Below are 13,170 nucleotides of genomic sequence, written 5' to 3' on the forward strand. Positions count from 1 at the left end.
CATAGACAGCGTGTACTGAAGTCCAAACAAATTCTTAACCATTTCATTAAGAATATAGTCACCTCTACAATAGAGTTTCTTCAAATTCTATCAAGGATAGGAATTCAGCAGTCTATCTTGTGCATTCTTCATTTCATTACTGAAATGGTGAGAAATGGGAGAACTGTCCTGTGGATTACTCACCACAGTAAGTATTATATAGTGGCAGGGGAAAACAAGAACAAAAAAATACCCCCCTGTTCTGAATGCATATCCTTATCCAGCCCCACCCCACTTGCCCAGTCTGGTACATACACCAAAAACCTGCTGTGAATTTTGATCCCTGAGGGCATGATGGGCAGCTGTGCCAGCTCACTCTTGGCTCAGAACTGCTCCAAGTTCACACTACAGTTGGCTGTAAAGTTCTGCTTAAACCATTTTTAACATTAATAGGATTACTGACCAAAAAATCTCTTTGTAAAACCAGTTTGCTTTTTGTGCAAAGTGTGAAGTAGTTTGCCAACAGAAACAAGCGTCTCAAACTGAAAGTGTTTTAACTAAAAACTGAAATCATTTATTTAAAGCAGCAATACTGCCTCCTGGGAATAGATGATCAAGTTACTTCTGCTTCCATTCTCTTAGGGGTTGATTCCCTGGACAAAATACCTCCCTCATGATACAGCATGGACAGATAATGCTTCCAATCTCAAATTGAAAAAGAAATACTTTACCTTCCACCTAGAGGTAGCCCAGAGTGTATGGGAAAGATGTGGTTCTCCAGTATGTACAGGATAATTTCTAAACTGAACAAGCCTCACATTAGCTTAGTAGTAAAATAAAGGGTGAGGGATCACGAAGTTTCAAACAGCTCAGAACAATACCCTATGACAAAAAGTGAAATTGAAGCATTATCACTTGTTTCCTCTAAGACACTGGGAAGCACAGAGTAGCACAGAAAAGCTCACGTGAGCCCAACCTTCATTCTTAGTCTATCACTGACATGAACGTGACATGATCATGTAAACTCTGGAGGTTCCTGCATAGTTCACCTATCTTCTTCTCTTTTTTGGACCAGTAGCTCCAAAACAAGTTGGTCTTGCTACCAGTTAAGCTAAATTGAAACATTCACATTGCATAACTCCAAGATAGTTTCTCTAGATTGTCTGTACAATCAATAGAGGGAAAAAAAAAAAACCTAGCACTTTCACACCATCTTCACATAATTCTGAACTGGTCTTATTTCTCCCTATCAACTGCAGAAATAGCCTTGATTGCCGAGAGGTCTGTGTTATAAGCATATAGACTTACAGAAGATGAAGGAGAAGTACCACAGTACTTCTCTTATACACGCCTTTGATGTGAGATAAAATCATAGAAAGATTTCGGTTGGATGGGACCTTAAAGATCACCTACCTCCATCCTCCCAGCAGTGGACAAGGACACATTCCACTAGGTCAGGCTGCCCAGGACCCCATTTAAGCACTTGGCCTTGAGCACCTCCAGGGATGGGGCATCCACAGCTTCTTTGGGCAGCCTGTGCCAGCGCCTCACCACTCATACATTTAACTTATTTTCTTTCAGTTTGAAGTCATTATCCTGATTCCTATCACTACATTCCCTGATAAAGAGTCTCTCTCAAACTTTCCTGCAGGTCCCCATTTAGGTACTAGAAGGCCTCAATGAGGTCTCTCCAGCTTTCCTTCTCCAAGATGAATGAGCCCAGCTCCCTCAGTCTGTCTCCATGGACAGGTGCTCCAGCCCCCTGATCATTCTTGTGGCCCTCCTCTGGACCTGGTCTAACATGTCCACGTCCTTCTTATGTTGCAGATCCGAGGACTGAACACAGGACTCCAGGTGGGGCTGCATAAGGACAGAGCAGAAGGGGACTATGACCTCCCTCACCCTGATGGCCACCCCTCTTTTGATACAGACCAGAATACAGCTGGCTTTCTGGGCCACACATGAATAATCTCATGCTCTCCTCAGACACAAGGCAAAAAAAGCCTAATCAGAAGAAGCTGTAATACTCTTTACCAAGTTGTGAAAAAGACCAGTATCCACTTAAAGAATTTAAGGAATAATGTTCATCAAAATTTGAATTGGTCTGAATGCATTATACAGGGCTGCATATTCTTGAACACAAATTAAAAGTCAGAGAACCAAAGCTGTCACTATAACAAACATAACATCCCTGTTCCAGAAGTTGCTCTTCCACAGAAGAAGTGAAACATGCACAAACCAATGCAGAACTGACACTGAGGACAAAAAAATCTAAGTAATCAGTATGTATTTTACTAATATTACTTGTAAACAGCAGCAATTCAGGATGCTCTACTGCCTTAACTGCTGGGATCTACAGGCATTATTGTAACAAATGTTAGACTCCACAGACCTATATGTATTTCTGTGAAGCCTGATTAACTTTTGAACTAATCAAGAGTATAACCATAAATAAAATATTAGTTGTCTACATAAAGAAGCAGAAATAAAACTCCTTTTCCCCACCCTGAAAATAAAAACAGCTCCTTTGTTTGCAAAGATTGAATTCTCCAAACCAATTTCATAAGAACTAAATATACAGTGTAAATAAGGCAGAAACTCAGAATGAATAAAGGGCTAGCAGTTAAGTCAAAAGGCACAAAAAGATCCTTGTTTTTCTCCCATAGCTGAGATGCCCTCTGTAGCCACCACACAATTACCTATTTTGGTGTGCATATGCAGAGTTGTTCTCCCTCTGTCATGTTTGAGATGCTTGGAAGTTCTTTCCAACACAAAGATATTACCGTACTTCAAACTATGAGACACTGATTTCCACTAACTGGTTGGCATTCTTTCTTTATGAATCCCTATTCATAAATGAAAGTGGACAGAGCCCTCAATTGGGAATATGTCCAGTTAACACATCCTGATCTAGTTTAAGTTTTCTTTTGAAACAGTCAGATTCAACATTCTGAATAGCTATCAAATACATCAAGAGAAAACAGATCCTTCACTGCATTGACCTTCCAATTCATTTCCCATATGCACTAGGAAATTTAATAAGCCTCAGACTCCTCAACTGCTGACTTTGCATTCAAGAAGGCTCAAGAATCTCCTGGGTTTTGTAATTGTAAAACATAATTAAGACATGCAAAGTTTTGGGTCAAGTAATGGATGAGAAATCACAACAGAAAATGCATACGTACAAATAATTGGAGCTTGGATACAGAAAAAGCAGGGCACTGTTACTCTTAAATAACAATCAATTCCAGACAGTTTCCAGGTAAGCTAGACAGTGGTCCCACACTGTAAACCTTCAGAGCTTTTTTATTCAACTAATTCAAAACAGGCAAATGAAATACATTGCCACTCAAGATTCTGAAAAAAAAAACCAAAAAACAAACAAACAAAAAAACTCAAAAAAACCCATAATCCACTCAACTACTATTGTACAAAATATGAACTACACATAGAAAAGGTGTAAGAACAAGTACTGGATTCTAATACAGTCTGAACCGCGTGAGCAGTTGCCATCCTATCCTCAGTTAAAATCCTCCTTGTGGCACCAGCAATGTGTTCAGCTACATATAGCAGAGAATTAGCCTTCTGTTGTACAAAACAAATACCATCCCATCTTTGTGACACGAAGAAAACTGCAGAACGATTAATTATGTATCTCCAGGTACAATGACAATTAATAATGCATGACATTGCATGACATTAAGTCCTGACTGTCACTATGACAATCCCCCGCTGTATGACTGGAGTTCCACTCACTGATGGCCTTTGGTGTTCACTATCATGGTACCCCTCAGTTAGAGGGCACTTCAGCTGTATGGGCAGGCACTGCCAACACGGAGGCAGGAGGACCAAGGAGTCCCACGGGACCACCTGTCTGCAGTCCATGTGGCAATGGGACAGAGTTGTGCTGAGAGTGGGATGGGGTGTGGGCCCCGCATCACTTCTGTGAAACATCTCTCCACAGGTGCAACTGTGGTGAGGCAAAGCCTGGCTGTAGAGGTTTCACTCCAATGCATAGCTAAATGCATTACCATAAGGGAGAGAGCTCTCATTCCCCTTCCTCAAAGGAAGAAGGGGAGAAAATATGATGAAAAAGGGATTAAGGATTGAGATAAGTACAAGGAGATCACTCACCAAGTACTGTCACAGGCAAAACAGATTCAGCATAAGAGATATTAATGTAATTTATCACCAATAATAACAGTCTAGATCATTGAGAAACTGAAGCCAAACTAAAAACATCTTCCCACACCATTCACCCCCTTCTACCTACTCCCCTCAAGGCAGAGCAGGGGAATGGGGGCCTCCCCTCAAGTCAGCCCATAATCTTGTCTCTGTTGCTCCTCCATGGTCACACTGCCCCTGCTCCACATGGACTCCTCCTACAGCATGCCATCCTTCCTGAACTGATTCTGTGTGGGTTTCCCACAGGCTGCAGCTCTCCTAGCACTGCTTCAAAATGGGCCCATACCACAGGGCTGACCATTCAGGAACTGCTTCAGCTCTGTCCCCACATGCAGCAGTTCCCCTGGCTCTCCTGCCCCATTACAAGCTCCTCTTCATGTGCTGCAGCTCCAGCCCAGGGCTGCTCCTGCAGTTATCCATGGGCTGTGGCCTTCAGGCCTCATCCACTGTTGCATCATGGGCTCCTCCATGGCTGCACATGGAGATCTGTTCCACGTGGTGCCCATGGGCTGCAGGGGAGCAGCCTGCTCCACCATGAGCCTCTCTTTAGAGGGGAGAATTAGATTGGATATAAGGAAAAACTTTTTTACAACAAGGGTGGTGAGGCAGTGGAAGAGGTTGCTCAGAGATGTGGTGGATGCCCTGTACCTGGAGGCATTCAAGGTCAGATTGGATGGGGCTTTGAGCAACCTGATCTAGCAGCAAGTGACCCTATTCATTGCAAGGCAGTTGGACTAGATGGTCTTTCAAGATACTTTTCAACTCAAATGATTCTATGATTCTTCTGGGCTGCAGGGAGTTTCCACTCCATGCCTGGAGGACCTTCCACCCTCCCTCTGCACTGACCTTGATGCTTGCAGGGCTGTTCCTCCTCTTACAGTGCTCCCTCTCCTCTCTCCCCGCTGCTTCTTCACAGCAGTTTTTCCCTTTCTTAAATATGTTCTCCCAGAGCACACCTAGCATTGCTCACGGCTCAGCTCCACCCGGGGTAGGTCTTTGTTGGAGCAGCAGTAGCTGGCTCAGAACGTACATGGGACTTAGCAGAGTTGCCGGGCTCAGCTCATCTCTGTAGACACCCTACTATCAAAACCTTGCCACATAAGCTCAATACATCAGCATGGCTATGCACTGCTCCCTTGAGCTGCACTGCTAACTGCAAGGCTGCAATGATGGGAGTCAGTGTGAAATAACACTAAGCACACAATCTCAGATGCAGCGGCCATCTCAGTTTCATGCACTTCCCAAAAAACAGGGCAAAACAAAGATGGCGTAAGGCCTTCTCAAACATTCAGTGGAAAAAAGGTAAAATCTAAGGAAGATGAAGCAGGTTGAATTAAATGAAAAGACACCAAGTTTCAGATTGCATTTCCCTCCTGCACAATACTTTAAAAAACTAAGCAAAAACTGAAGAAATCTCTCTCCTCTTCAGACAAATATTCAGTAAATCACTTCCCTCATCTCTTCTTCATCCAGTATTTCTACAAAGTGCTTCTGTACTCAGAGATGATTTCATATGTTACAGTGGGATGTGATGTCCCCATGAGGCTCCTACAGGATTCATCCCCTGGCTTTTTTAATATACACTTGCTGGGATGATATTACACTATGCAGTGGAGTGTCTCAAGGCTGTATTTATAGAGGAGGCTGGACTTGATCCCCAGAGGTCCTTTCTAACCCCTATGATTCTATCTTTTTGATACAGATTTAACTCATTACATTTAGCACTGACTCAGACATTTTTTAAAAGTATTCGCTTCCAATGCTAACAATGCTATGTGAGGGAAAAGTACAATATTCAATTTCAATATTAAAATACAAAAATAAAATAAAATTAAAAAATTTGAAATAATGTGTACTATTCCCCTTCCTCCCCCTTTTCAGTATCTTCAAGCAGCAAAAGATGTACAAACTAATTGCTAGTGTAAGACTGCCCTCTAGTAGAAAACTTTCTCCAGGAATATGCTGCTTGTTTTGGGAAAATACATAACAAATTTAAATTCAGAAGCTGTGGTCCAATAACATAGTTAGAACAGGTTTTACACAGCTAAATAATGAGTGCTACAGCACCTTCAAGAGTCACATAAAAAACAGAAGTAAATTTGTTGATAAGAGGAAAAAAGCCAAGGTTACAAGTAGCATGGAAACTACTATATTATACAGATCACTTGGCTTCTCAGTTCAGACTCTCTTCTGGTCAAAGTATGTTAGAAATAGAGGAAAGTAAAGAAGATCTGAAATAAAAAAATTCCTCTTAAGAAACTTGAAAGGAAGCGGCAGGATTTTCCAAAATGGAGATAAAAGATATAGAATCAAAGTAGGAAATACACTAAAAAAGAAGAAATCAGAAAAGTCTAAGGTATTTCACACAATACAGCCTCATCTAATATCCAGTCATCCCAATGACAATTCAAATGATTAAAAAAAAACAAAAAACAGCTTACAAAAATATGCAATCAGTTTATAGACCTTATCACTATTGTACTGTAAGTGTATGGTGTCTGCTATGTTATGTAACATCAAGGCTAATTAAGACATCTTTCCGATAATGAAGTTTTATGGTCCTATATTCTTAATGCAATCTACACACACTAAGTACATAATGTTTGGAAAAGAGTACCTTCTGGAGAAGATGATTAACCGTGCAGTAAGGTGTATAGAATACAGTGTGCTTTTGCTCTCCTGGGAAGCATCTGATAGCACTCAAAACTGAAAATTAACTGGACGTGGGAAACATCATCGTGAACCTTTCAGTGTCCCATGCACACTCCCAGAATATGAAAACAGAGGCAAATTCAGTATTATTGCACTCATCTGCAGCAGGGATGCAGAGGCACCTGATCTGTTTTCCCACAGGCTAGACCTAGAACTTAAATGGGATATCAGAGCAGAGTTAGCATCCCTACACAGTACCAAAATGCGCCTACACAAGTTGGTATCTGTTTCAGGGTCCTTGCAGTGTGCTGTGTGCGTGACAGCAGTACCGTTGTTGTCAAACACACCCATCACATGGAGTAAGCATGTCGTTGCTTATCTTTATGTATTTTATATACACGTGCAAGTACTATGGACAGATACGTGCTTCATTAAAAATAATCAGTGCATACAAAAATTAAATACACTCACAGAACCAAGCACTTCTGTAAATCGACAGCAGGCAGCTGGATGGTCTAAGACAGACTTTTTTTTAAAATAGACTATTGAAACAAATTCTATTTTGCCTGGTTTGTGTGTATGCAAAACTCCTTAATCTAAACAAGTACAGGAAACAATTCTTTATCCTGGAGAGTGTAAATACATACTTGAAAAAAACTGTGACAGTCTGAATGCAATGGGGAATATAAGCACATGGGAACTGGTACAAATGATTTTAAGAAAGACTTGAAAAAAGAAAGGACAAGGCTATTTGCAAACAGGGAGTCTGAAGATGCTACAGCAATAAGGAAGTATGAAGCAGAGCAAAGGGAGCCAGAGGCGAGGAAGAACATGAGTAGTACTTAGTCCTCAGGACGTCAATGACTTCTGAAGACATCAGGTGCACTGAGCCATGGGGTTTTGGGAGACAAACTGAAGCACACCAGTAATCACAACCCAGTTTAAAAAAAACAAAACAAAACAAAACCAAAGTTAAAAAAAAAAAGTAGAAAAGAGGAAAAAACCAAACAGATGTATTTATAGACCAGTGAAGGACTAGTTAGTACCTAGGGAGAAGTGGTGTTCTCCTAACAGCAGAGAGAATGTATGGTTATTCATACTGTTCATCTTCAACAACCAAACAGGACATTTTGAGAGAGCTAAATGTCTGAATTTAATACATAGTATGAAACATTCCTGGAGCCTGAGCCCATGCTTAAAGAACAGATGAAATAGTCAAGAAACAAAATAGATGAACAGAAGATGATTCTAACATCACTCTCCCTATATAGAGATACAGTCTGTGATCACTGAATTCAGGGTGCTGGAGGACCTTAACCTACCTATATGAACCAAGTTTGTGATAAGCAATACTGCTTCAGTAAGTAGAATCCAAAGGAAGAGTCCAACACTTGATAAAATTGTGTGACTAAACAAATAGAGATGTGTTATCCTTGCAGTGACCTTCACTGGATAACTTAAACACAGCCATTAATCTCACAGTACTCGGAAGCAGTAAATTTCTCATGATTATGTTTTCAGAAATAAAAGAAAAGGAAAATGCGAGAACTCTCCTCTGAATATTTAAACAAAAATGTCTCAGATGTAAACAGCATTCTTCAATGCAAGGAATTAAAAATGAAATAGTAGAGCTAAGAAAAATGTAGCTAAGCTAAGCATTCTTTATTTAAGCAAAGGTAGTTAATAGGACATAATGGGAATGCATGAAACATTTAGAGTTCTTCTGTCATTGTCATAACATCACATCCTTTTATATTCTGTACTTTTCTACTGACAAGATTCAGAAGTCTTCTTACCGAATTGTCTTTCAGCTGGAGACCTTCTCCATTTGGGAGTGATGATCTCCGTTTTGAGTTCTTGTTTGGTGTAGAATTAGCGCCTCCAGTTTTCTTCTTGACAAAGAGGACTTCACAGCTGGCTTGATCTTCATTGTGTGTGCTCTTCCCAGCATTTATTACCCTAAGGGGCGGGTGGAGGATCAAAAAAGAAAACAAAGGACATGTCCAAGTTAGCAAAGCATAGAAGCCTTCACCAGTACCACATACGTGACTCAAGAGACATACAGAACCATAACCCAGAAGTATAACAAATGCCAACTGAATAATTATAATGCTTGACTTTTGGACAAACATGTAAACACACAGACTTACATACTTGCTTGTTTCCATACACCTACACTTAACAAGAATTCCTCACACAATTGTGTGAGTAAGAACCAATGGAATCACAAGCATGTTTACCCTTAGGCATGACACAATTTTCCCTAAAAAGAGTATTTGATGGTTACATCTGATAACATTTATACCTTCTTCTGAAACATGAGATCCTCAGTTGCTTTTCTATAGCAATGCCAGCTATGGTAAATAATGAATCTGTTGGCTAAGGGTGTGTGTTTTGTCAAGTTCTCAGTCTTGCACAAATAAAATATTGGCTCTAAATCTAAAAGTTGTTAGTGCTAAAGACACAAAAAAATGAAACTGCTGTTAGTCTGTTTAAAGGATAGACTTTGTTTTGTACTGTAAAAGGCAAGTTGCACCATAGTAACATGGAAAGATGCATTGTAGGATATCTTCAAAATCAAAACAAAAAAAACCTTAAATCTTCACACCTCTGCCCCAGTTGCAACTTAGAGAGCAGTTGATTTGCACCAACAGCTTCAGGCATGCAGAAAGAAGCACAAGAGCTCAGTTCTGCTCTGCACAGCCGAAAATATCCTAAGGCTTGCACCATGTCTGCTCACTCATCTCCATTCAATACTATGAAGCAGAAGCCACCACTATTTTAGACTCCTAAACAGAAGTCTAGTGACCCATGATACTGCTGTTACTACCACCTGTCTCAGAACTACCATGTTTGAGCACATTTCCCACTACTGCCTGAGAATCTTACCAAAACCCAACCAACTTTGCAACAGTCAGCACTGTGCTCAGCAAGGCGTGCACTTTGGGAGTCTGGGCTTCACACAGGGAGAACCTGTGCAGGCTGGGACCAGTTTTTGTAACTCACACAAGCATGTCTTTGTCCACAGATGCTGCCTAACCCTTCCTCTTCAGCGTTAGACTTGAGGCCACAAGATATCTCTTCTTAGCAGCAGTGTTTCCACCACTGGATAAGCAATTTCATATCAGGTACAAAATATCCTTCAAAACAACCACTGCCTCCTCAGAAAGCAAAACAGCCTGAAGGCATGTCATAATCCTTATGGCAAGTTCAAGACATACCTGATCTCTAATGTTTTGATTACAGTAAAATTTTACATAACAAAAAGCATTGATAGAGGCTGTTGGGAAGAAAAGAAAATAAAAACTGAAGGCAGTCCTGCAGGGGACTCAGCATCAGCCTGCCTCTTCTTGGGGAAATGTGATTCTGTGTCATTCATGCTTAAAGATAAAATATTCTTTTGATTTTTTAAGAGCAACACGACACTCCGACATGCAAATGAGTACTTCTTCCTCCAAAGAGAAAAAACATGCTCATACTTCATATGTACATCCACCACAATTAACTACTTCCATAACTTAAATTTCATTGCAGCACTGATGAACATCACACACTGCAGTCTGACAGGAGAGGGCTTTTATTTGCAGTGAACACTGGTATACATGATACCACCAGTTGTTTACAAATATTTCTCGTAAAGAAACATCAAGTGTGGTAAAATCATTTTGTGAAACACATACAGAGCACAGATTAAGGAGCATGTAGCTGCAAGGTGCCTGTGAGCAGCTTAAGCACTCGCCCTCTACAGAGCCCAGCATTTGAACACGTGTAGATCAAATACGGATGCAATAAACTTCTAGCTTGAAAATTCAACATACAATCAGAAAGAGAAATAAAAACAAATATCAAAGAATTTATATGAGCTGAACAACACTTCTTTAGTTTGAAAGGCTACCAGCACAATTAAAGTATTGCAACAGCACGGTCAGCACCGTTTGATCACATTGGGAACTAACAAATACTCAGTTCAGCTGCTTAGTCTCTATGCTGATGTTGGTAGCTGTTTTCATTTCAATCCCATGGAAAAAAAAAAAAAAAGACAAATAGAGACAAGAGCTGCTCCTTACAAAAACCACTACATTCCTTATTGCTTCCTGTTGGAGCTGCTCTGGTTTCTGAGCTTGGCAATGCTTCAGGGACTTGTAAAGCAGGAGATATTCTGATGTTCAACAGCATGTTAAGTTATGCACAATATGGTATCATTTTAGAAAGCTCCTACCAAGAAAATTTGTCAAGTTGCTGAATACATGAGAAAGGCTCTGAGAACACAGAGACCTGACAAAACAGCCTGGCAGGCAGCTGCTGTGAAACACCTGGCAGCTGAACTGTGCAACTTCTACGACACCTTCTACGACAGGCAATGGACAAAGGGAACCTGGGAAGACTGAATACCAACAAGACTGGGGATTGCTGTGTCAGTATATTGTAGCAAGAGATGGGGCTGTGAAAGACGTTCCCTCCCACAGTTCCAGTGGGAATTTTTCTCCATCAGAAAAATATACATATATTGAAAATCTTAATGAAGACTCAAACTAATCATGATGTCAAAAGAGTGCTTACAGGCACCACAAGTCATGCAGGTCTAGATACCAAACAGTTCCCTTCTGCTGATATGGGTTCTCCTTTGCCCTCACATCCCATCTCACACCTCAAGTTCTGGAAAAGGGCTGCCTAGCATGGCACCTTCTACTGAAATAGCTCTGTCATTGCTGTCTTTTGAAGTGCTTTTCTCTGTGCAGCTTCTTAAATCCCTTCTTGAGGCACTTTTTTCTACCAGCTTTCCAACACTGTCTTCACTGTTGTCTTTGCTCCTTGCTCTCTCAGACTAACTTATCAAGACAAACCCTATATCCAAATTGCTTATACAAATAACAAAGCAGAACTAACAAGATTTTTATATCTTTTAAAAAAAAAAAAGCTCTTAATTGAACCTCTGAATTTTTTTTATAGAAAACTTGCCATCCCACTTTGTCAGTAGAGAAACTGCCTGAACTTCCTAAGTTTTCCAGTTCCTTTTCATATTTATCTTTCTGTCCACTCCCCAGTACCATGTTATTTATCTCCATTAAAGTGAACAAAATTAGATAAAGCATTACCTTCTCACACTTAATAAAAGAAATACCCTGCCAAACACAAACCTCTGACCATGTGTTTGCCCTCACTTCCATTATATCATGGATGCAGATAAGAAGAAAACGTTGGAGTGAAAGGGGAGGGGAAAAAGGATAGAGGCCTATAATTCTCTACCTTTTACTCAGATTTTTACCCTTCTCTCCTCATTACATTTCCTCAAAGAACTGTTCAGTTAGACCTGAAGCATAATCTCCTTTCCTCCTCCCCCATATTATTCATTTATGAGTTACCCAATCTTTTATGAAGTGCAATCCAAATAGCATACCTAATTTGGATCAGATTAGAGAACTGGCTGCCTCTACGGTGTCAAACACGCATTACTCTATAATAAGTAGATAACCCAAAGGTTTAGCCTATTGTACAGTAGTGCAAAAATACATCCCATTTTGCAAACAGGAGCCTTGTGAAGCCTGCACACACAGTAAGGTGGTGGGATTTTATGGTTTTGTGGTTTATCCCAGCAGTAGCCCAGCACCACAGTGCTGTTTGCTCACTGCCCCTCCCCACAAAAGGGATGAGGGAGAGAACTGGAAACAAAGTAGAACTTGTAGATTGAGATAAAAACTATTTAGTAAGACAGAAAAGGAAAATGGAAACAAAAAAAATGCGGTGATAACCAATATATATGCCCATCCATAATGCAATTACTCACCACCCGCTGACTGATGCCCAGTTAACAATACAACTGCCTGTCAACCAGTGCCCCACTGTCAACACAATGTCTCACCACCTGCTGACTGCTGCCCAGTCAATGCCCGAGCAGTAGCTGCCCCCTGGCCAACTCCCCACAGCATGATGCCACGTGGTACAGAATAACCCTTCCCCTAATTTAGGCCAGCAGCCCTGGCTCTGCCCTGTCCCTTGTTGCTGGGCTATAAAGACTGTGGCTCTTCCCCTGACAGCAGGCTGGCAGGTGTGCCCTCATCACTCAAGCAGTGGTGTGCTATTAACATTGTCTCACCCGAAACCAGGACACAGAGGTACTTGTGTCAACCCTGACAGACACTTCAGTACATTACAAACTAATCTCTGGCATGTCCTCAAAGCAAATCCTCCAGATACGAGCCAGACTGTTTCACTGGCTCACAATTAGCATTCTGCCAGTATCTCACAAGACCCCAAGTGGCATCTAACTGAACAAAGATGTAGGTCACGCTGTGCTTCATTCATTCAGCAGGGCTCCAAATCCTCTTGATGATGCCACTGATCACAAAAATCCTA

The 13,170-nt window shown here is 40.9% G+C and overlaps 1 protein-coding gene across 2 annotated transcripts in view; it reads right to left on the reverse strand.

Moving 5' to 3' along the window:
- The window catches only part of PPM1H (protein phosphatase, Mg2+/Mn2+ dependent 1H), a 72,283-nt gene extending 63,284 nt beyond the window's left edge, over positions 1–8,999 (reverse strand). For both annotated transcript variants that reach the window (XM_031553490.1, XM_031553494.1), the window contains exon 1: positions 8,613–8,999. In XM_031553490.1, the coding sequence (XP_031409350.1) occupies positions 8,613–8,984 (372 nt within the window). In that variant the 5' untranslated portion in view covers positions 8,985–8,999. The remainder of the gene's footprint in view (positions 1–8,612) is intronic.
- Between the last annotated feature and the right edge of the window lie 4,171 nt (positions 9,000–13,170).

The sequence above is a fragment of the Meleagris gallopavo genome, chromosome 1, assembly GCF_000146605.3.
Source record: "Meleagris gallopavo isolate NT-WF06-2002-E0010 breed Aviagen turkey brand Nicholas breeding stock chromosome 1, Turkey_5.1, whole genome shotgun sequence".
In the NCBI taxonomy this organism is placed as follows: Eukaryota; Metazoa; Chordata; class Aves; order Galliformes; family Phasianidae; genus Meleagris; species Meleagris gallopavo.